General features: G+C 46.0%; 1 protein-coding gene across 5 annotated transcripts in view; it reads right to left on the reverse strand.

Moving 5' to 3' along the window:
- Window positions 1-25,122, reverse strand: part of ST6GAL1 (ST6 beta-galactoside alpha-2,6-sialyltransferase 1) — a 139,312-nt gene that overhangs the window by 23,932 nt on the left and 90,258 nt on the right. For 4 of the 5 annotated variants that reach the window (XR_016350371.1, XM_006125184.4, XM_006125185.4 and 1 more), the window contains exons 3-5: window positions 23,367-24,066; window positions 15,531-15,628; window positions 8,292-8,393 (exon numbers count right to left, since the gene is read on the reverse strand). Coding sequence is in view for 4 of the 5 variants with exons in the window: in XM_006125184.4 (XP_006125246.1) it covers window positions 8,292-8,393; window positions 15,531-15,628; window positions 23,367-24,015 (849 nt within the window). In the remaining variant the exon portion in view is untranslated. The remainder of the gene's footprint in view (window positions 1-8,291; window positions 8,394-15,530; window positions 15,629-23,366; window positions 24,067-25,122) is intronic. The other variant, XM_075937492.2, reaches the window with a different exon arrangement.

Consider the following 25,122-nt stretch of genomic DNA (forward strand, 5'->3'; position numbering starts at 1 on the left):
TTTAGGATCATGACTTCAGTGACATGTATATGGGAAAGTCAGTGGATGTGATATACCTTGACTTTAGCAAAGCTTTTGATACGGTCTCCAACAATATTCTTGTCAGCAAGTTAAGGAAGCATGGATTGGATAAATGGACTGTAAGATGGATAGAAAGCTGGCTAGACTGTCGAGCCCAAGAGGCAGTGATTAACAGCTTGATGTCAGGTTGGCGGTTGGTTTTTAGCGGAGTGCCCCAAGGATCAGTTCTAGTGCCAGTTTTGTTCAGTATCTTTATTAATGACCTGGATGAGGGGATAGATTGCACCCTCAGCAAGTTTGCAGATGACACTAAGCTATGGGGAGTGGTAGATATACTGGAGGGCAGGGATAGGGTCCATAGTGACCTAGACAGATAAGAGGACTGGGCCAAAAGAAATCTGATGAGGTTCAACAAGGACAAGTGTAGAGTTCTGCACTTGGGATGGAAGAATGCCAAGCATTGTTACAGGCTGGGGACCAACTGGCTAAGTAGCAGTTCTGCAGAAAAGGACCTGGGGATTACAGTGGATGAGAAGTTGGATATTAGTCAACAGTGTAGCCAAGAAGGTTAATGGCATATTAGGGTGCATTAGGAGGAGCATTGCCAACAGATGCAGAGAAGTGATTATTTCCCTTTATTTGGCTCTGGTGAGACCACATCTGGAGTACTGTGTCCAGTTCTGGGCCTCCCATTATAGAAAGGATGTGGACACATTGGAGAGAGTCCAGTGGAGGGCAACCAAAATGATTAGGGGGCTGGAGCATGACCTATGAGGAGAGGCTGAGGGATTTGGGTTTGTTTAGTTTACAGGAGAGAAGAGTGAGGGGGGATTTGATAGAAGCATTCAACTTCCTGAAAGGTGGTTCCAAAGAATATGGAGAGAGGCTGTTCTCAGTAGTGATGGATGGCAGAACAAGGAGCAATGGTCTCAAGTTACAGTGGGGGAGGTCTAGGTTGGATATTAGGAAAAACTATTTCATTTAGGCTGTGTCTAGACTGACCAGTTTTTCCAGAAAATCAGCCACTTTTCCGGAAAAGCTTGCCAGCTGTCTACACAGGCTGCTTGAATTTCCGCAAATGCACGGACTTCCTACTGTAAGAAATCAGTGCTTTTTGCATAAGTACTATGCTGCTCCCGTTCAGGCAAAAGTCCTTTTGTGCAAAACTTTTGCACAAAAGGGCCAGTGTAGACAGCCCAGATTTGTTTTCCGCAAAAAAGCCCCGATCGCGAAAATGGCAATCGGGGCTTTTTTGCGGAAAAGCGCGTCTAGCTTGGCATGGACGCTTTGTTCCAAAAATGCTTTTAACGGAAAACTTTTCCATTAAAAGCATTTCCGGAAAATCATGCAAGTCTAGACGTAGCCTTGGGGTGGTGAAGCACTGGAATGGGTTCTCTAGGGAGATGGTGGAATCTCCATCCCTAGAGGTTTTTAAGTCTTGGTTTGACAAAGCCCTGGCTGGGTTAATTTAGCTAGGACTGGTCCTGCTTTGGGCAGGGGGCTGGATTTGATGACCTACTGAGGTCTCTTCCAGCTCTATGAGTCTATAATTCTATGTTCCAGGTCACACACGGAGTCTGTGGAAGAGCGGTGAATTGAAAAGATAGTTACTGTAACTAGTGATCTTCGAGACACATTGCTTATGTCCATTCCACATTAGTTGTTCATGTTCCCACATGCACTAGTGCTGGAAGTTTTTCTCTTTGGAGGACTCATTAGGGAGTGCTCCTAGTGACCCCTGGAGTATTGCCTCCACTGTGCAGTGTAAGGAGTGCTGCACATTCCCTCCACATTTAGTTCCTTCTTGCCAGAATCTCCGCCAGTGGGGAAGAAGGCACATTGTGGAATGGATATGAGAAACACATCTTGAAGAATACCAATTACAAAAAGGTAACTCTTTTCTGGAGGTGCACAGGAGTTCACGGCTGTGTTGACTGAAGCATGGCTCTGCCAAAGCCTGAGTCACCCTTCTTGAGTGATGGCACAATGAGACATAAACATATGGGCTGTGTCTACACTGGCCAAATTGTAACAGGCATATGTACATGTGGCGATCCAGTTAGAGATCCACTGTGAGGACACTTGTAAGCCCTTCATGTGGTCCACAGTGGTGACAAAAAGTTTTCTCGACTTTCAAAAGAGCTTGGTATGCGTGAAGTACAAGTCCAGAGCTCTCCCAGAATCCAGAGTATGCAAACGTCTCTCCTCTGTCATCTTATGAGGTTTGGGGGAGAGCATGTGCAGGAATGTATCTTGGCCCATGTGAAGGGAGGACACAGCTTTCGGCAGGAATGCTGGGTGAGGCCACATTTGTACCTTGTGCTTGTAAAAGACAGCATATTGCAGGTCTGAAGTCAATGTCTTGAGCTCCAAGACATGTCTTGACAATGTTATTGCCATAAGAAATGCCATCTTCCATTATAGCTGTGACAGGGATTAGGAGCAAAGTGGTTCAAAGGGTAGTGCAGTAAACCTGGAGAAGAGCAGCTTAGGTCTCACTGCAGGACGGGATAAAGCCATTCTCGCCTCTTCAGGAATCAGTCATATCATTGGAAACTACTGTCTGCCCATGTAATGGCTCATGGAATGCAGATATGGCAGCGAGATGCACCCTAATGGATGAATGTGCGAGACTTTCATCTCAGAGGTGCAGCAAGTACTCCAGGACATCTCGCACCAGCGAATGCAAGGGAGAGATGTCGTGCTCCAATGTCTATCAAGAGAACTGTATCCACTTGACCAGGTAATTCAAACTTGTAGATGGTTTCTGTCTCCCCATAAATACCTGTGGAGTCACCTCCAAGCAGGTATGTTCCACCCAAAGCAGCTATGAAGCAGTCATATTGAGAAGTGTAGAGACTTGAGACCGGGATGCAGGAGACTGCCATTGTCCTGGGAGAGTAGATCTGGGTGCCTGGAAAGGGATTGGGGAGGATATAGTGCCAGGCTGAGCAGCATGCTCTTGCTCCTGGTCCACCATTTCAGAGGTGAGGATCCATGAGGGGACCTGCTCTAAGCTGTTCCTGGACTGGGAGTATACCAATGCCAGACATTGCCAGAGGGGTCTCATGCATACACATGGCCATGTGCCCCAGCAGGCATAGGCAGACCCTGACTGTGGTAAGAGGAAATGTAGATTTGATCTGAAAGAGTCTGGAATCTTTCTAATGGCAAGAATGCCTGAGCTCAGACCGAGTCTAGCACCACTCTGATTAATTCTGCTTTGGACAGGGTTAAGCATAGATTTTTTGGCATTCACCAGAGCTGCACTGTACCTCTGACATTACACCCAAATAAATCCAGTCATTTAAAGTCATGGCTGGCTGCCATTGGAGGTCACCGGGGGGTGGGACTGGTTAATGGTTTTAACATCGCTAATAGCTAGGACAAAGTACTTTTGCTTAGCCCGCTTAGATGTGGGTGCCAGGGGAAGGGTGTCTGCCACAAGGCTGTGATAATCTTCAGAACCCCTTTATGAAGTGGTAGGACAACCCTCCTTGGTGTCAAACAGCAGAAGACATTGAAAAGTGACTCTGAATGCTTCTCCAACATCTCTGCTTGCAGCCCCAGATTTCATCATCATCAACAATTATGGGCTCAAAGCCCGTTGGAGTTCGATGTCTCCATCACTATTTCTATCCATCTTTCCCTGTCCAGTGCGGAGTGGCTTAGTTTCTGTAGACTAGCTCTGCACCAATCTACTAAATCATCTACCCATTCTCTGTGGGGTCTGCCTCTCCTATTCAGACCATCCATTATGCCGAATACCAAGGTCTTGACTTTTCACTCATCATTCATTCTGCAGATATGCCTGAATAGCTGTAGCTTCCGCTATATAACCTTCTGCAGTAGGTTCTCTTTCGGCTGTATCTTCCTATATAATTCCTTGTTGGTGACCTTCTGCTTCCATCCTATTCTCAGGATCTTTCTATAACAACTCTCAAATGCCAATATCCTTCTCTTCGAATCTTTCATTACCACCCATGTCTCACATCCATACAACATGCTGCTGAATACACACGTTTTCAAGATGCTTAGCTTTGTTCCTAAGCTAATCACTTTGCTTTTCCAGATCTTACCCATCACTTTCAAACTCACTCTAGTCATTATTTCCTTCTTACAGTCTAGATCACATGTCAGATGCTACAAGTAGCTGCTGTGTAGGTTGCTCATGGGCATAGGATGCTTGCAGCAGTCGCAGGCTTAAACCTGGGAGACCAGGTCATGGTAGACTCAAAGCAAACAGTTCCCTCTGGGACTAACGTCTCATTCTAACTGCTAAGCGACCCAACTACTAGAACTATCTGTCTATAACAAAGTAAGAAGTCAACCATTCAGCTGTAGGACATGAACAAGCTTGTATGAGGCAGCAGAAAGGTCCAGCACTGTCACTGGTGGCAAGAAAGAACTGAGAGTTGGGGAGCACACAGCATTCCTTATTGTTGTTGTTCGTCCATCGTATTCGAAGAGGACCTTGACATCTAATGGGTTGTGGACTGTCCACGGCGTGTCCGCAAATGGCTGATAAGGCCGATACGGGCACAGAATGTTCTGCCACATGTCGGGCAGACATGTGTGGGCACCACTGTTGCAGCTTTTGCAACTCTGGCTTTACGGAGTGCTCGCTTCTCTTGTGCTATGGTTGTCCTTCTGGCTTCAGATGTTTGACAGCCTTGGTAGATCAGCGTGTGCCATGTTGATCGGTCTTGTGCCAGGGTCTCCCAGGAGGTGGTGTCAATATCCAGGGACTTGAGAGAGGCTTTAAGCGTATCTTTGTATCGCTTCTTTTGTCCCCCGTGCGATCGCTTCCCTTGAAACAGCTCACCATAGAAGAGCTGTTTAGGGATGCAATGATCTGGCATCCTTGCAACATGGCCTGCCCAGCATGTCTGAGCTTTCATCAGCAGGGTGTAAACTGACAGCAGACCTGCTCTGGAAAGGACTTCTGTGTCTGGCACCTTATCCTGCCACCGGATCCTCAGAAGTCTGCGGAGGCAAATCGTGTGGAAGTGGTTCAGTTGCCTAGCATGCCTCCTGGATACAGTCCAAGTCTCACTGGCATACATCAGGGTAGTTAACACTACTGCTCGATAGACTTTAAGCTTTGTAGCAAGGCTTATTCCATGGCAGTCCCACACTTTGGTCAGCAGTCTGCCGAATGCAGAGCTTGCCTTGGCGACTCTGCAGTTGACCTCGATGTCAATTGTCACTGAGTGGGAGAAGGTGCTGCCAAGATATGTAAATTGGTCCACTGCTTGCAGCTTTTGTTCCTTCACTGTGATGGTGGGCACTTGATGTTGAGCTTTCGGAGCTGGCTGGTGCATCACTTCGGTTTTCTTTGTGTTGATGAGAAGGCCGAAGTTGTCGCATGCTGCTGCGAATTTGTCCATGCTGGCTTGCATTTCCTGCTCTGATCCAGCATTCAGGGCGCAGTCATCAGCAAAAAGGAGATCTCGTAGCAGTCTCCTTTATCTTGGTGACAGCCTGGAGTCTTCGCAGGTTAAATCGTTTCCCATCGGTCCTGTATCTCAGTCTGATTCCCAAGGAACTGTTCTGAAAGGCGTCTGACAGCATGGCTGAAAACATTATGCTGAACAGGGTCGGTACCAGAACACACCCCTGCTTGACGCCGTTTGTGACTGGAAAGGCCTCTGAAGCTTCTCCATCATCCAGAACACGAGCCGTCATGGAACTGACGTGCCATCAAGATGAATCTGTCAGGGCACCCAAACTTCGACATGATGCGCCACAGACCTTCGCGACTGACAGTGTCAAAAGCCTTGGTGAGATCCACGAAGATGGTGTACAGTTCACGATTCTGCTCTTGACACTTCTCTTGGAGCTGTCGGGCTGCGAAGATCATATCCACCGTGCCACGCTGTTTGAGGAAACCGCACTGTGTCTCGGGTAATAAACCCTGTTCCAGGTGGTCAATCAGACGATTCAGCAACACTCGTGCAAGGATCTTACCTGCGATGGAAAGCAGTGATATTCCTCTATGATTATCGCAAACTTGCATTCCTTATACCATGCCATGCAAACACCACTCCAGAGGGCACTAGGAGCATTCCTCTATGGTCACTGCTGAGGAAAAAACCTCCAGCACTTGTGGAATGGACATGAACTAGCACTCAAAGAAGAACCTGGGTTTCTGAGGCTAGCACCCTAACCACTGTAGCAGTCTGCCTCTTTTCAAAGGATAGCTGTCAATCACATAGTCCAACATTTTAAGCCCCCCTCCTATAAAGGGGGGATAATTGTTTCAGAGTTATGTATCCTCAGGCTGCTGGTTACACTGGACTGACTCTTGAAGCTGTTGCTGTTTATCATGTTGCATGTTTTACTTGATGAAGTTTTGTTTGATGCAGCATAATCCTTAGCTTTGTTTTTGTGCCACTTAAGTGATCTTGTGCCTCCTGGCCCTTGAACATTATGCTTTGAAACTCCATAAAAATAGTATGCTGACAGAATATTAACTTATTATTGAAACTATCGAGGTAACTTATTGTTTTGTACAAGAATGTAACTGCAGGCTGGACCTCCCTGGTCTAGCACCCTTGGCACCTGACTGGTCCAGACAAGGAAGAACGCTGGATTAGGGGATATCTGGGAGGCGAGGCATCAGCCTCCCTGCTGGGCTCCTCTCCCCAGCCTCCTAGGGATGAGTGTTGCAGAAGCCCTGCTGGAGACCTATCAGGTGTGGGCACTGCTACCCTGCCTGCTCTGGTGGCCCTGGAAGTCGTTAGCTCTGTAGTCCCACATGCTGCACCCCCCTGCTGGCTTCCCTGCTTTGCTGACTGCAGTCTCTGGTGCCCCACAGACTCAGCTGCCCCGCTGGCAGGTTCCACTCCGAGCTCCTGGCAACCTCTGCTGCTGGGACTCTCTAATCCAGCAACATCACGGTTCTGCTGGACCACGGATGCTGCCAGACCAGAGAGTCCTGGACCACAGATGTTCAACCTGTACAGATTTCAAGTGAGGAGACATGAGAGGAAAGGGAGAATAATGAGGACCTATACTCTAAGTCTAAGGTGGCCTATTTGAAGGATGATGCATTATCTAAGCTATTGAAATTCTTCTGTAGTGCAAATACTGAGAGTTATTTTATTATTTTAAAATAAAGCAAACTTTCCCATTTCCAACTCTACTGGCTGCAGAGTCAATAAGCACATCACAAAGAGAGAACACTCACTGTTACTATTTTCTTCTGACTTTTGATTGAGTAAGAGGGGCAAAAGAAGATAAAGTTCTATAATAAAGTTTTGAATAAGCTGCCCATCTGGGGAATCTACCCAATTACTAAAAGAGAGAGAGCTCATTATAATAATAATGCAACTGTGATGACTGCTAACAGAGCTACTGAACTGCTATTTGCAGTCACTATACAACTCCAGTTTATTAATCCAATAACTAAAAAAATCCAGATGATGTGAGTAAAAGGAATTTGCTGGCCTTTTAATAGGTCTTCCTTTGCAAATATAAACTATTTATACCTAACTACAGACTAGTGCTTTCAAAATCAAAATGACCACAGTGGTCAGACTGTCCAGCATAACTTTTGGATTCTTGGAACAATGAAGCAAGTTTACAGCAAGTTTGAGAACATTATATACAGCAGTGATTACTCTAATATGAGAACAGCCAATGGGAAACTTATTGTGGCAATAAAAGATAGATAGCTCGGGGACTGTCACATTTGCCTGGAAAAAAACCCATTCTCTGTAAGTAGGTCTATGATTTTGTCATGGAAATATTTAAGAAATTTCAGAACAGAAACAGGGCAAGACATAGACCTTGGGAATGAGGTGAGGAATTGACACAAGCCTTTCCTACACTCACTATGCACCAGATGCTGCTGTTCAGTGGGACTGGCTTCCCACCCTGGGCATTGTAACCTAGCACATGGTTGCAATACCATGCAGGGGATTTTACAGACTACTGTGGTGACAAAAATTGTAGACCTGTGCATGAGCGGACTGCATGCTAGGATGGCAAAAAGCAAATGTGAACACACACATAGGAAGCCTAGTCCGAACTACCTAGTCCGTGCCGTGTATAGCTGCATGGCACGGAGTCCGCACTAGCGGACATTTAAAAATGGCGGCGCCTGGCAAGATGCAAATGAAGCCCGGGAAATTCAAATCCCGGGCTTCATTTGCAACTCCGGTTGCCTACATTACCACCCTAGTTCGAACTAGGGTGGTAGTGTAGACATACCCAAACTGAGGTAACAGCTATTGTGTAAATCTCATTTGGTTGTTCTTACTTACCTCATGAATTTCTGCATGATATGGTGCTGGATCCCAGACAATTAAGATACCAGTATTGTACAATGTTTCTGTAAGGAACTTCTGCTCCTCGACTGTTATAAGCTTGAATGAGAAAAAGAAAGATGATTTCTAACACAGCAGAATATGTGTATCAATCTGTAGAAGGCCAGGCAGTAAAGTGTCACTAAGCATAGACTACTATAGACAACTATCGACAACTGAGACAAGAAGTTAAAAAAAAAATTTACCTGTTTCTGTAACTGGTATGTTGCTCATCCATTCAACTTAGCTGTGGGTGCTTGTCACATGCACTAATGCCTGAAGATTTTCCCTTAGCAGTACCAATAGGGGAGCTGGCTCAAGTGCTCTCATGCCATGCTATATAGCATGCCATGCTATATAGGGCACCTCCTGTCCCCTCCATCCTCAGTTCCTTCTTGCCATTCAACTCTGACAGTGGGAAAGGAGGGCAGGAAGTTGAATGGACATGAGCAACACATCTTGAAGAACACCGGTTATGGAAACAGGTTCAGAAACATCACTCTTCTTCGAGTGATTGTGCATGTCTATTCAACATAGGTGATTGTAAGCAGTATGTCCAGAGGTGGGAGTTCACTGGCATGCTGATTGCAACACAGCTCTTCTGAAGGCAGCATCCCCTTGGACTCGTTGCATCAGGGAGTAGTGAATAGCAAAGGTGTGGACTGAAAACCTCTGGAGCTTAGTGTAGGAGCCTCTACCGGGAAGGGGAGGCACCAGGAGGGTGCAGGAGTAAGGGAAGGTGCAGATGCCAGGAGATTTTCGGGGTGAAGCAGAAGGGCAGACACCTGCAGGGGAGGGACCAGCACCAGAAGAGAGAGGCAGGGCGAGTGTGTAGAGGGAGGCGTTAGGAGAGGGGATGAGGAGAGGTAGCTCACATGATCAGAATGGGGCTACTGGAGGAGTGTGCACAGAGGGGAGAGAAGGGCTGGTGGAGGGGGGCAGGTCTCAGGAAGGCTGAGGGCAGTGAGAAGGGCAGGAATCAGGACAGCAGAGGAAGGTGAAGGGTTGTGGGGCAGCAGGCACCAGGGGAGCTGATGGAGCAAGGGGAGACATGGCCGCAGAGGGAAAAGGTAGAGATTTATAAGATATGTATTAATAACTTGGGTGCCACAGTGGCACATCCAAATAAGCCACATGAACTCAGTACCGGCACAAAACTCAGCACAACACAAAATTCATTCTGCTCATAGGAGGAAACTCTTAGAGGGAACACTTCCCGCAGCCTCTCCGCCCCTGAGTTAATGTCACACACACTGGGTTAATGCAATTGCAGGATAGGTGCATGAGGGGGGCCTGGTGGGGGCTAAACTAATCCCTGTTGGTGGGAGGATGGTGGGAAGAGTCCTTAGAGGGGGGTCACATGACACCTTTTACTTTTGGTCATGTGTCCATCTTGCTCCAAGAGTGTTGCCTCCAGAGGCATAGCTAATGGGAGTCAGGGGATGTGGCTAATGGGGGTCAGAGGCGTGGTTAATAGGGATGAGGGTGGGGCTAATGGGGGTCAAAGTGTACATTTAAAAAAATTCTTTGGGTACAAAATAAGCCTTGAAAAATTGTTGGCGCCCTCCATGCTCTTCTGAAAACATGAATGCATTATTGGCCACAAAAAGGTTGGGGACGACTGTTCTAAGCCAAAGGAAGAGTTCACCCCTCCGCTTAATAACTCCACCATGCCAAGGTCAACAGAGGAAGCACTCCCACCAACAAAGTGCTGTCTACAACTGGTGCTTAGGTCAATATAAATATGTTGTTCAGGATTGTGGATTATTCATACCCCTGAGCAAGGGAGTTATTGCCAAGTAATTTGTAGTGTAGATTAGGGTTCAGAGATTAGGGAAGCAGAGATGTTTAGTATGGAAGGGGTGAAAATGGAAATGTATGAATCCAGCAGTCACAGGCAAATGTGATGTAGCAAATGTGAGAGGATCTTTTCAACGCCAGAACTGTAGGGTTGTTGCCCTCTTTCCAACCTCCATTTTTAAGTATGGAAGATGCCAAGAACAACTGGAGGCAAAGGCATAACACCAAACTTCTACGGCAGTTGTCACTGCTTCTGCAACCAAACTGAAAATTCCCTGCCACCTCATTCACATCCTGCTCTGCATGACTGTCAGTCCTCTGTACCTCATTTAATCAATGCACCCAACTGATCTCCCCACTTATTGCCTTTAGTCCCTATGGGTATGTCTACACTACCCTCCTAGTTTGAACTAGGAGGGTAATGTATGCATACCGCACTTGCAAATGAAGCCCGGGATTTGAATTTCCCAGGCTTCATTTGCATAAGCGGGGAGCCGCCATTTTTAAATCCCCGCTGGTTCGAACCCCGTGCAGCGCGGCTACACGGGGCTCGAACTAGGTAGTTCGGACTAGGTTCCTAGTCCGAACTACCGTTACTCCTCGTGAAACGAGGTGTACCGGTAGTTCGGAATAGGCACCCTAGTCCGAACTACCTAGTTCGAGCCCCGTGTAGCCGTGCTGCACGGGGTTCGAACCAGCGGGGATTTAAAAATGGCGGCTCCCCGCTTATGCAAATGAAGCCTGGGAAATTCAAATCCCAGGCTTCATTTGCAAGTGCGGTATGCCTACATTACCCCGCTAGTTCGAACTAGCGGGGTAGTGTAGACATACCCTATCTGTTCTGCTAAATCAACTGATTGATTTTTTTCTAATTAACCATCATTTAACTGCTACCACATTTACTTGTTTTACCCAGCTGTTTTGCTTCTAATTAACAGCCTGAGGCATTGATTATTGCCTACTTGTTCTGCTCTTATTTAGCTGACTTCATTGTTTCCTGATTGCCTTGCTAATTTGCCAAATAACTCGCTAGTACATTTATCATCTAAGTCATCTTTTTTGGATTAACTTGTTTGATTATAACTTTTGGTGCCACATTTGCTGATCTATACCCTAAGCTTTGTGTCCTCTTACTTATCTGGCCTCTCAGCTCATTTTTAACATTGTCATTGTCTCCCCTCTACCTCCCCATCATCTTTCTCCCTTTCCTTTTAACATTTATTATGCCAGAATATGTGGGGCCACATGGCAGTTGTACTGGTACAGTTACAGCTGCATAATTACATAGGTCAATTTCTCCATAGAGGACAAGCCCAAAGTCACAAATGTTTTCACTGGCACCATTTGCATGGCTAGGCTGGCACTGAATATGTGACCCTAGGAGATAGCTTCCAAAGTGTGATCCAGTCACACAAATACACAGAGAAGAATAAGGACATAAATTGCCTCCAAATTGCTGAATGTCTGTTATGGAAGGATCAGCTTACACAGGACAAAGTCCAATTTTTAATTTAGGTTGCATCTGCTAGTCAGGAAGCAGAGATCACTGGGATGCATCAGGAAGCAAGATAACACAAATCACGGGGAGGAAAATTCTGATGAGGAAAATAGATAAGATTTATGAGCAACAAAAAATCATGTAAAGGAAGAGGAACAAACGTGGATTAGAGACTATGGTTGCATTTCCAAGGGGAGTTAGCCATGAATTTTAATAGAAGACATGTGGCTAAACCCTCAATCTTTCTTTGAAAAATGTCAACCCTTATTCCAAAGCTGCAAACTGGAAGACTCATCTTCTGAGAACAAATAAATGAATTTCAATCCGATAGCAGAGCAAGGAGATAGAATGAAGAGGTGAGCAGGTAGTGAATTGGCCTACTCTGGAGTATAAAGCTCCTTTTTACTCTCTGCCTGAGATGGTTTCAACCTGTGTTCCTTTTCACTGGATGTAACAGGCTCTTCTCAATTAACCCAACTAAGAAATGATGGCTTCAAAATACTGATTGGCTGAATAGCTGGGATGCTGGGATCATTGCTTATTTCACAAATGTCTCATATTTGTGTTTCCTTGGTCTGCCCATTAAATACTTGTTATCTCTTGACAAGTCAAAATTAATAACAGCAACTTAGCTGTAAGTCAATGCACCAAAAACAAAAGCTATCACGATAAAACTTAAAACTAAACTCAGGATTTTAAAAATATTAAAATACATATAAATACAATTTTTAAAAACATAAACCAATTAAATCATATATAATCACTATGCCAGTTGTTTTTTTTCTTAAGTTTAGGGGCTGGTCATGCAAATAGGATCATTCAAATCACAGATATATTGATAGTCCTCATAAATACTCTGTTTTTTGAGAGGCTGTAAAAAAAGTCACCCAGGACAAAAATAAAACCAAACCAAACCATAGAAAGCCATTCTGACCTCAAGTGGCAATACAAATTACACTCTAATAAATAACGGTATGTCTACACTACAAAGTTAATTTGAACTAACGGACATTAATTCGAATTAACTTTGATAGGCGCTACACTAGCGCTCCGCTAGTTCGAACTTAATTCGAACTAGTGGAGCGCTTAGTTCGAACTAGGTAAACCTCATTGTACGAGGACTAAGCCTAGTTCGAACTTATTAGTTCGAATTAAGGGCTGTGTAGCCCCTTAATTCAAACTAGTGGGAGGCTAGCCCTCCCCAGCTTTCCCTGGTGGCCACTCTGGCCAACACCAGGGAAACTCGTACGCCCCCCTCCCGGCCCCGGAGCCCTTAAAGGGGCACGGGCTGGCTACGGTGCCCATGCCAGGTACAAGCCTGCCAGCACCCAGCCAGCAGACCCTGCACCTAGCACGCCATGAGCCAGCCACCCGATGCCCCCCAGCCCTCCCCCTCTTCCCGGGACCAGGCTGGTGGCTCTCGGAAGCCTGGCCAAGACCGCAAGAGGCGGGCACCCGCCTGGTCTAGTGCAGACATCGTGGACTTTGTCCACGAACTCCGCACTAGGCACAGGAAAGTGGCCGTCTAGGGCAGGAGAGCTGCCAGCGTGGCCACCCAGGAACAGGTTTGCATGAAAATCAAGGTGGTCCACTGAGACCCCCGACCCTGAGCCCTGAGCTGAGAACAGCCGTACTGGGTCAGACCAAAGGTCAATCTAGTCCAGTAGCCTGTCTGCCGACAGCGGCCAACACCAGCTGCCCCGGAGGGGATGGACCGAAGACAATGACCAAGCCATTTGTCTCGTGCCATCCATCTCCAGCCTTCCAAAACAGAGGCCAGGGACACCATTTCTATCCCCTGGCTAATACCACTCCATGGACCCAGCCTCCATGAATTTATCTAACTTCTCTTTAAGCTCTGTTCTAGTTCTAGCCTTCACAGCCTCCTGCAGCAAGGAGTTCCACAGGTTGACTCTTTGCTTTGTGAAGAAGAACTTTCTGTTACTACTTTGAAGCCTGCTACCCATTCCTCTCCTTTGGTGTCCTCTAGTCCTTCTATTATGGGAACTAATGGAGAACTTTTCTTTATGCACCCTCTCCACACCACTCTTGCTTTTATAGACCTCTATCATATCCCCCCTCCGTCTCCTCTTCTCTAAGCTGAAAAGTCCCAGTCTCTTTAGCCTCTCTTCATATGGGACCTGTTCCAAACCCGATCATTTTAGTTGCCCTCCCCTCTCCCAGCCTCTCTCTTCCCCTCTCCCACCTCTTTTTCCCAGTCTCCCCCAGTTTTGTTCAATAAAGACAGATTACATTTTTGAACACAATTGTCCTTTATTTTGTACATCAGGAAGGGGGGCTAGGGAAGGGTAAGTGGAAGGAGGTGAGGGAGGAATGGGGTACGCACCCCCGATGGGGAGGACTGGGCTGGCTCTGCGGGCTTCTCGGGGTGGAAGTTCTCCTGCAGCCCCCCGATTACCTCCTCCCCCCGGATGGCAGCCTGTGGCAAGTGCAGCCGGGCTGATGGCCGAGTGCTGTGATGTGCCCAGTGTGGGCACTCAGGGCAATCCAAGCCAGGACTGCTTTGCAAGCGGGGCACCCCTGAGAACTGTCTGTCCGGGGTGGGGGTCGGGTCCCTTTAAGCACAGCCCTTGGCTAGCCTGAGACAGCAGCTCCATGCTCTAAGTCCTCATCTGATGCCCTGCTGGCACTGCTTCCGGCCATCCTTAACCTCTGTTCAGGGTCCACTCTGTGTGGACATGCTAGTTCGAATTAGCAAAAAGCTAATTCGAACTAGTTTTTAAGTCTAGCTGCGCTAATTCGAATTAGCTTAGTTCAAATTAACTAATTCGAACTAAGTTAGTTCGAATTAGCGCTGTAGTGTAGACATACCCTAATAGGGTAAGTCTTCTACTTTTCGGCTATTGAGATAATGAAGGGGATGTATTCAGCAACACATGTTCTGTATAGATGAATACACTATGACTAAAAAGCTGTATTTGAAATACAGCATGAAGTGATACAGCACAACTACAGGCAGTCCCCGGGTTACATGGATCCGACTTACATCGGATCCCTACTTACAAACGGGGTGAGGCAACCCCGCACTAGCTGCTTCCCACCAGCAGACCAGGGCGACGCGAAGCTAGCGCCCCTCCTCCCCCAGCAGACCAGGGAGACGCGGAGTGGCTTTTCTCAGCAGACACCTCAGCTTGAGAATAAAGGACTGAGGGAAGTGAGGTGTGGGAGAATAAAACTGAGCTCTGGAGAAATGTTTGGCTAGAGTTTCCCCTACAATATGTACCAGTTCCAACTTACATACAAATTCAACTTAAGAACAAACCTACAGTCCCTATCTTGTACGTAACCCGGGGACTGCCTGTATTAAAAACCTATTGAGGGGCCAGATTGTCTCACATCTGTCTACCTCAAGGTTCTTACACCTTTCTCTAAACTAAGCCTCTGGTGCTAACCCTGGTCAGACAGGGTCACTAGGCAGATACTGGGTATGATCCAATTTCTAGGATAGCAGAAGACTCTAATTCTATAAAAGCTAGTTAAGGCAAAGGATTAAATATTTGGAAGATATGATTTTGGTTACTGAATTTGTTTAAAGGCTCTGCCTGTTCTCTCCTGCCTGAGATATCTCGAGGTAGTGCCACATCAAAATCCTTATGATTCGTCCATAAATACTATAAGAAAAGCTGCCACTCACCACCAATCACTCTACTGTTGGTGCTATTCATACCTCAATCCTTGCAGTGAAGTAGAGACTGCACAATAAGGAACTGAACTGGGTCTTTCATCAAGGCATAGAATCATAGAACCAGAGAACTGGAAGAGACCTCACAAGGTCATCAAGTCCAGCCCCCTGCTCTAGGCAGGACCAATCCCAACTAAATCAGCCCTGCCAGGGCAAGGCACTTTCATTCTCTGTTGCATAGGACAGGCAGACTTACCTGAGAGTTAACAAGGCGAACGGTTGTCTTTTCTCCTACATCTTGCTGAAACCCTCTGGTAGGAGCCCCATTAAATCTTAAAACTGCATCATGGGCGTCTGAAAGTAGCAAAGAGGGAAGAGTTATTAAAAGTTAACCAATGGCTAATATAATAAGTCAGTAGGAAAAGGTATGTAAAAATATGGCAGGTATATAATGATTGTAGTATCTTTCTCGTAATAAGAGATAAAGAGCTGAATTATTGGAAGCACTGTATTAAAAAGGTACATAATTTTCATGTTGGCATTTAAATTATTACTCGATATGCGGTTTTCCCTGTCTTCTAATTTGGTTTAAACTAAACTAACCATTTCCAGTTGTATGTATTTTACTTTAAAAACTCAATACACAGGCAGAGAGCACAAGAAACATGCTTAGCACTGGTCCCCAAAACATGACAGGGCAATAATTCTCCTTGGCTATGTCTAGACTACATCCCTCTTTCGAAAGAGGGATGTAAATTAGGCAGATCAAAAGTGCAAATGAAGCAGGGATTTAAATATCACATGCTTCATTTGCATAAATGTGTCACAGCGGTAATTTGAAAAAGGGTATTTCGAAAGTGAAACCACCATCTGGTTTTTTGAGGAGTGCAGGATCGTTAGGAAAGGTTTTTTTCCCCCCCCGAAAGAATCGCTTCTAGATGGCAGTTTTACTTTCGAAATACAGGCAGTCCCCGGGTTACATGGATCCGACTTACATCGGATCCCTACTTACAAACGGGGTGAGGCAACCCCGCACTAGCTGCTTCCCCCCAGCAGGCCAGGGAGACGCGAAGCTAGTGCCCCCACAGCAGACCAGGGAGACGCGGAGCGGCTTTTCTCAGCAGACACCTCAGCTTGAGAATAAAGGACTGAGGGAAGTGAGGTGTGGGAGAATAAAACTGAGCTCTGGAGAAATGTTTGGCTAGAGGTTCCCCTACAATATGTACCAGTTCCGACTTACATACAAATTCAACTTAAGAACAAACTTACAGTCCCTATCTTGTACGTAACCTGGGGACTGCCTGTACCCTTTTTTGAAAGACCACTGTGATGCGATTATGCAAATGAAGCACGGGATATTTAAATCCCCGCTTCATTTGCACTTTCGATCTGCCTAATTTACGTCCCTCTTTCAAAAGAGGGATGTAGTTTAGACATATTCCTTGTGATTTGTCACAAATAAGTGACTGGGAAATAATGAAGAGGAATGTTCTTTAGTTCTCAGGGTGTGTCTACACTAGGACGTTAATTCGAGCTAGGTAGGCAAATGAGGCAACCGGAGTTGCAAATGAAGTCCAGGATTTAAATATCCTGGGGTTTATTTGCATGTTCCCGTCCGGTCACCATTTTAAAATTTCACTAGCCCGAACTCACTGCCGCACAGCTACGTGCGGCAGTGAAACGTTAATTCGAACTAAGTCCTTAGTTCGAATTAACTGTTACTCCTCGTGGAATTAACTGTTACTCCTTCAATTACAGCAGGGCTGGGCTAGGCCAGAGGTTCTGCTGTTACAGAGAAAGGATGAGTGAAATAATAAATAATAATTACCATCTAACTCTTCTATAGTAACTTTTCACTTAATGTTGTCCCACTTAATGTTGCTTCAGTGTTGCTTCATTCACCCTGATCTATTAGAGAACATACTCATTTAAAGCTGCGACATGTTTTCTAATAACATTGTTTGGCATCCTGCTGGCAGGTGGGGACTTGGAACTAGGGTGGGCCAGCAGCGCCCCAATCAACTCCCATCCTCCATCACCCCTAGTGTCGCCTGCCTGCTGTGCCTCTCACCCACAGCAATCAGCTATTTGGAGGCATTCAGGAGGTTGGGTTGGAAATGGGAGGAGTGTGGATATGCTCAGAAGAGGGAATGGGGGTGGAGGTGGGCCTGGGGAAAAGCCAGGGTGGAGCACCCCTGGCACTTTGGAAAATCAGTGCCGGTGTAGCAAGGCATTCCTTGGGAAATATTCCTCTTGCTATCAACACAGTTGCTATAGAAGCTCAGGAAACTCAAGAGAAGGTCCCAAGACCATTCTCTGATTAGAACTTGTTTAAAACTTGTACTATATATATGTATATAATGTCTTTTGTCTGGTAAAAAAAAATCCCTGGAATTTACATAAATGTTATGGGAAAGTTGGATTCATTTAACATCATTTCATTAAGAGTATGTCTACACTACAGCATTATTTCAAAATATCTAATTTTGAAATAGTTATTTCAAAATATCTTATTTTGAAATAATGTTTACACACAAAATGAATTTTGAAATAACTTTTTGCTATTTCGAAATAGTGCGTCCACACTGATTGGATGCTGAATCGCATTTAAGGCTGGAACTGGTTTTGGCAGGGCATCAGGTCAGAAGTTACCTTGTGGCCAGGGCGGCCAGCAGGGCATCCTGGGAAGGGCTGGAGGCCCTATATTTTGAAATAAGCGTCTACACCGCGCTTATTTTGAAATAGCAATTTAGAAATTGGCACTTTTCCTTGTGGAATGAGGTTTACCAATTTTGAAATAAGCCCTCCGCTATTTCGAATTAATTTCGAAATAGCAGTTGGCTTGTGTAGATGCTAAGAAAGTTATTTTGAAATAACCTTGCTGTGTAGATATACCCTTAGAGAGGAGTTACTGTATAGCACTGTTTATCAGTAGATCTAAAAGCACTTTAAAAAGGAAAGAAGTGTAATTACACCCATTTTACACATGGATAAATTAAGGCACAGAGGGCAAAGTAATGTGTCCAAAGTCACCAGAATGCCAGTGGTAGAATGACAAGCCTGTGAGCTACTCACTAAGAAACACTGTCTTCTCCCCTCATTCTTCCTTCTCCAGAGATAATGGGCTTGCTGAAATTTTATCAGCTATACTGCTATAATTCTATCATTATAATTAAACAGATACGGTGATACCACTGTAAGTATTCCATATGCTAACTCTTTCCCATTTAAGAGTGGCTCCCCCCACCACAGCTTAGTTAAATCCCTTCCAAAGTGATATAGTTAAACAAAAGATATTAAAATGGGAATCTGAGTGTTCACCTAGGGAAATATATCAACTACAGTGCTTTAAATTCACACCCTAGTTTATCTTAGATGAACCCTAACTTCATGTCTACACTAGGAAAGTATTTTGAAATTACTAACTCTTCATTTAACAAATTTGAACTAGCATGTCCAGCCTCGCTCCCCTTCTCCCAATGATCCTCAGCCTGATCCCCTCCATCGCCCTATTCCCCTGAGTGCAACTCTTGCCCCCTCCCTTCTGCCCCTGCAGCCTGATCTCCTATATTGCCCCATGCCCCTCAGTGCAACCACTACTCCCTCCCATCCTGTCCCCATATCCTCCTCCCTCCCCCCAGGCCGAGCATCCCTATGACCCCAGTGTACTCACCAGCATGGCAGCAGGACTGGGACTTGCAGCTTCCCGGGAGTAGTGTTGTGATGAGTGGGAGAGGGGGCCAGGGGCAGGTGCAGCGGCTCTTCCCTGCCTGGCTCAGCCCTTTCCACACCCATCCAGAAATAAACACACTGCAGACCAAAGGAAAACCATCCCTATCCAGCCTCTGACAGACAGAGGCCAAGGACACCATTTTATCCCCTGGCTAACAGCCTTTTATGGACCTAACCTCCATGAAATTATCTAGCTTCTCTTTAAACTCTATTATAGTCCCAGCCTTCACAGCCTCCTCTGGCAAGGAGTTCCACAGGTTGACTACACGCTGTGTGAAGAAGAACTTTCTTTTATTAGTTTTAAACCTGCTGCCCATTAATTTCATTTGGTGTCCTCTAGTTCTTCTATTTAGGGAACTAATAAATAACTTTTATCGGCCCTCTCCACACCACTCATGATTTTATATACCTCTATCATATCCCCCCTCAGTCTCCTCTTTTCTAAACTGAAAAGTCCCAGTCTCTTTAACCTCTCCTCATATGGGAACCCGTTCCAAACCCCTAATCATTTTAGTTGCCCTTTTCTGAACCCTTTCCAAGGCCAAAATATCTTTTTTGAGGTGAGGAGACCACATCTGTACACAGTATTCAAGATGTGGGCGTACCATAGTTTTATACAGGGACAGTAAGATATTCTGGGTCTTATTTTCTATCCCTTTCCTAATAATTCCTAGCATCCTATTTGCCTTTTTGACTGCCGCTGCACACTGTGTGGAAGTTTTCAGAGAACTGTCCACGATAACTCCAAGATCTCTTTCCTGATTTGTCGTAGCCAAATTAGCCCCCATCATACTGTACGTATAGTTGGGGTTATTTTTCCCGATGTGCATTACTTTACACTTATCCACATTAAATTTCATTTGCCATTTTGTTGCCCAATCACTCAGTTTGGTGAGATCTTCTTGGAGTTCCTCACAGTCTGCTTCTGTCTTGACTATCCTAACCAGTTTTGTATCATCTGCAAACTTTACTATCTCACTGCTTACCCCTTTCTCCAGATCATTCATGAATAAGTTGAAAAGGATTGGTCCCAGGACTGACCCTTGGGGGACACCACTAGTTACCCCTCTCCAATCTGAAAATTTACCATTTATTCCTACCCTTTCTTTCCTGTCTTTTAACCAGTTCTCAATCCAAGAAAGGACCTTCCCTCTTATCCCATGGCCATGTAATTTACACAAGAGCCTTTGATGAGGGACCTTGTCAAAGGCTTTCTGAAAATCCAAGTATACTATAGCTACTGGATCCCCCTTGTCCACATGTTTGTTAACCCCTTCAAAGAACTCTAACAGGTTAGTAAGACAGGATTTCCCTTACAGAAACCATGTTGACTTTTGTCCAACAAATTATGTTCTTCTACATGCTTCACAATTTTATTCTTTACTATTGTTTCGACTAATTTGCCCGGTACTGAAGTTAGACTTACTGGTCTGTAATTGCCAGGATCGCCTCTACAGCCCTTTTTAAATATTGGTATCACGTTGGTTACCTTCCAGTCATTAGGTACGGAAGCCGATTTAAAGGATAGGTTACAAACCACAGATAATAGCTCAGCAATTTCCCATTTGAGTTCTTTTAGAACCCTTGGATGAATGCCATCCAGTCCCGGAGATTTGTTAACATTAAGTTTTTCTATTTGTTCCAAAACCTCCTCTAATGACACTTCAATCCAGGACAGATTCATCACCCACAAAGGATGGTGCAGATTCAGGAATCTCCCCAACATCCTCAGCCGTGAAGACTGAAGCAAAGAAATCATTTAGTTTCTCTGCAATGGCTTTCCCCTGGGACTTAGTGCTCCCCTGTTCCTATTCCTGCACTTAAAGGGGACATATTGTTTTAATGCTGTTTTATTTAAAACATTTTTTTGGCTTAATAAGTCCTTTGGTTCACCCTCCCCCTTTTTTTCCCCTTCAACAGAATTTTTTCCCGGTGTTTTTTTTTGCGGGGGGGGGGGGGTCGGTATTTTTGTTTTAACCATCTAGCAACCCTAGTTCTAGCACTGTGTGTGTGTGGGGGGGGGGGGAAGCAGTGGGAGGGAGAGAGTCTCCAGCACAGTGTATGGGTACAGAAAACAGAATGGATCTTGAGCTAAATCCTGGCCCACACTTAGCTCAGTTAAACCTATTGTGTTTTCAAATGGTCAGGGTCAATGTACACATTTTAAGTTTGTAAAATGGGCACTAAGGGTTCCGGCTCATTATTTCCACTCCTCACCACATGCAATTATATTCAGTAAGAATCTTAACTGAATATTTGAAGCTGCTACAAGTGTCTTTGTGAATTTTCAGATTAATTTTAAGCGGAGAAAGTCCAATAGGTAAATCTGCCCCAAGTGCGATGGTAGATTATTCTAGTCCAGTGGTCTCCAACCGTTTTACGCCCAAGATCACTTTAAATGTCAGGACAAGCCAAGATCTACCCCATCCCTTTCCCAAGACCCTACCCCTTCCTTGAGGCCCCACCCTCTCTGTTCCCCTTCTCTCAATCACTTACTATTCCTGGCCCTTATACACTCTCAGGATATGGCTACACTGCCCCTTTTTTTCGATCCTTCTGTTGGAAGAGATTTTTCTGATATTTGGCCTTCTTTTGGAAACCCCCTTATTCCTCGTGGAACAAGGAATACATGGGCTGCTAAAAGAGTGTGTTTGCTGGAAAAACTCCTGTAGTCTAGCTGTACCCTCACTGGGTTGAGACAGGAGGTGTGGGCTCTGGGGTGGTAATGAGGGATTTGAGTTTGGGAAAGGGTGAAAGGTACAAGCTCTGGGAGGGAATTTGGATATAGGAGGATGTGGAGAAGGGATGCTGGCTCAGGGAGGAGGCTCCAGGCTGGGGAGTGTTGGGCTCAGGTGGAGGGTTGGGGTGCTGAGCAAGCCACAGGCTTGTGGATGTGAGGGTGCAGGAATTTGTATTGGGATGTGTGAGGGACTCAGGGCAGGGAGGCTCAGGACACAGATTTGCAGTGTGTGACTGGTGCAAGAGTGCTGTGGCAGAAGACTGAGGATGTGGGGGTACAGGAGTTTGGGGATGAGAGAGGCACAGGACAGGGGGTTCCAGTGTATGATAGGCTCAGATTTGGGGTCAGGGTGTTATGATGCTGTGGCCAGATGAGGGCTTGGCACCAGTTGGGGGCTTGTTGGCGAGGCTTCATTTTTAAATAAAATATTATGTCAAACCCAAAACGTTTCAGCATTGTCTTTATTTATGAGAGGGGCGGGGAACCTGTTTTGAGTCAGGAGTCACTGACCCACAGAAAAGTCAGTCGAGGCCACACAAGTGAGATACAAAAACACACCCCCTCCAAACCCCTCAAGCCTCACTAATGTGGCCCCAACTGTACTGGTAGGGGCAGGGGACAGGGTGCCAAGGGATAGGGTGCTGGTACAGGGTGCCAATGGGTGCTGGGGCAGGGTGCTGGGGAAAGGGATAGGGTGCTGGGGGGGGGAACAGGGTGCTGGGGCAAGGTGCCAATGGGTGCCAGGGCAGAGTGCAGGTGGATGCTGGGGTAGGGGACAGGGTACTTGTGGGGGTCTGGGTGAGGGAAGAGGATAGAGACTGGTACCTGGGAATCCTGCAGCTGCACTCCAAGGCCCAGGAAGTGCGTGGGGTGCTACCCCAGCCCCCAAACAGCGGCACAGTACCTGAAACGCTGGTCAGTCACGCACTGAGGACTTTTTTCCCCTGCTACATTTCTGTGTGATGGGAGCAAGGAGGGGGAGTCCTGGACCGCACCAGCTCCAACTGCTCAGGCGGCACGCACCTTGCTCCTCCGCTCCCCACGACAGCAAGCACTGCCTGAGCAATTGGAGCTGGCGTGCTGAGGACTTTCTTCCCCAGCTGCCTTCCTGCATAGGGAGAGGGGGAAATCGGGAGTCCTGGACCGTGCCAGCTCCCACTGCTCAGGCAGTGCATGCCTTGCTCCTCTGCTCCCCACACGCGTGCTGCCTGAGCAGTTGGAGCTGGTGCAGGTTCTGGATTCCCACTCCCTCCCACATGCACAGGAAGGCAGCAGGGGAAAGAAGTCCCCAGTGCGCAATGGACCGGAATTTTAGATACTGCGCCGACTGTTGTGGGGGGAGGGAAGGGAGAGCAGCCCGTACACTTCTGGGACTTAGCACACAGCTGCTGAACTCCTTTCCACCCCGCAGGAAGCCCACACTACCTCCGTTGTCCCTGGAGGTAGCATCAGCTCAGGGATCATCTTGGGGGTGGGAGTAGCAAGGGAAGGGGCCCGAAAGCCTTGTAATTGACTGGTCGAGCCCCCAGGATCAACCAGTCGATTGCGATCGATGGGCTGGTGACCACAGTTCTAGTCCCATAAGATGCTGTAGTTTTACCCTAACAAAGTAATACAAACCTATCTCTGGTCCCAGGCGTGAGTTCTTCAGAGATCCTGCTGAGGACACAACAGCGCATTGACCCAAGTGGCCAACTTCCTGGCTGAAGTTTTTTCTTGGCAGATACTTCTGCCATTCAGAGGTACTGAACGGACCATCTGACCCATGGATCATCGTCACATTCACCCTGTCCCGAAGCTGGCACAGCAGTTTCTTCGGAATGGGTCTGGCAGTATTCTTTGGCCCAGCGTAAGTAACATTGTACTTGTTCATGGACAGGTAATTGTGTCTAACCTTTTGCAGTCTAGGTATAAGATTCTTTGATGAACTGTTTTCATTCCAGACATTCATATTGCCCACTGATTTCTTTAACTTTGCCACTGCATTGTTTCCTGGAGCAGTTGGAGAGATGTAGTCCTTTGCTTTATCCAGTTTGCCCATCAAAGCACCAGATACCTGGCTCTTCTCATTGACAGCTTTGTTTGAAAGGACTCCAGATGCAAGTATGTCCCATGTTCCCAGAGTTCTGGCAATATGAATACTTTTGCTTTGTGTTTTGAAGGGAATGTAGTAGCCTTTTCTTGTTTCTTTCCACAAACAAATAGTCAGAACCACAACGACCAACAAGAGTACACATATTAATTTTTTCACTATATTGATGTAAACCATAATGTATGGTGCATCAGAACGAGGTGATTAACACAGGGCAGGATGCTGGGCCTGAAAAAAGAAGGCAAGAAATAACTAGTCAAAAGGTGTAGGGGTTAGGAATTTTTTTCTGAATTCTCAGTCCATCTAAAGGCCTGATTTAAAGCCACTAACATCAAACTCAGTAAGCTCAATATTAACCAAGCCACATGCTCCTTGAGTTATATGAGAGACCTTCCTTAACCTCGATTCCCTGTTTTTCTTTCTCCAAAGGCAGATGATAAAAACAGTAACTTTCATGCCAGCTTGGGTGAAAACCCCACTTTGCTATTTTTTAAAATGTAATGTCTGAGACAACTTCACCAGTAAATCCAGGGTCAAGGTTCCCTGTCTGAATCTGCTGCTGGTCTTGCCTGTGATCAGAAACTACTGTTTCAATAACAAAGATTATTTAAAGAACACAGTTGACAACACAAATTTTATAATCATCATGTGAGCATTAAGATAGCAGCACTGAAAGCTCAGTGAGCATACATGAAACTTCTGCAACTTTGGAAGTGACATGTTGCAGTCCCAAAACATAGTGGCATTAAACAGCTGGCTGGAGCCACAAAGTCTACATTAGTGTTTCGGTTTTTAACAATTTTTTTTACTCTCAAAATGCTCTTGGTTTGATATAATGCTGAGAATAACACAGAATGTCTGAAAAAGGAGAAGAAACAGTGAACTCCAAGAAATGCAGAACACTCATCTTCAGCAAGAAAGGGGAAACAATTTGAGCAGCTGTGTGGAAGAGAGTTTGAGCTGGTTGGAGAAAGACCTGTTGCTAGAGTGCCATGATGTAGAAGCAGCAAATCAACAGCAGAAAAGCAGAGGGCGGTTCATGTTTCATCCTCTGTTCAAAACCCAATGGAGCACAATAGGACAGTTGTAAAGGGAAATTTGCTGGCAGTCTAAAAGCACCTAAAGCCTGTGTGTTGCCTGGATATATATGAGCATTGAAGGTCACCAGAACATGGTTGCAGTGGCGGATTTAGGGCAGGGTGAGTGGGGCGGCTGCCCTGGGCCCCGCGCTTCCCAAGGTCCCGCACATGTGCCATGGCGCCACAACGCATGCGCTGTGTCAAA

This window comes from Pelodiscus sinensis, chromosome 10 (assembly GCF_052426305.1).
Source record: "Pelodiscus sinensis isolate ZL-2025 chromosome 10, ASM5242630v1, whole genome shotgun sequence".
NCBI classification, from domain to species: domain Eukaryota; kingdom Metazoa; phylum Chordata; order Testudines; family Trionychidae; genus Pelodiscus; species Pelodiscus sinensis.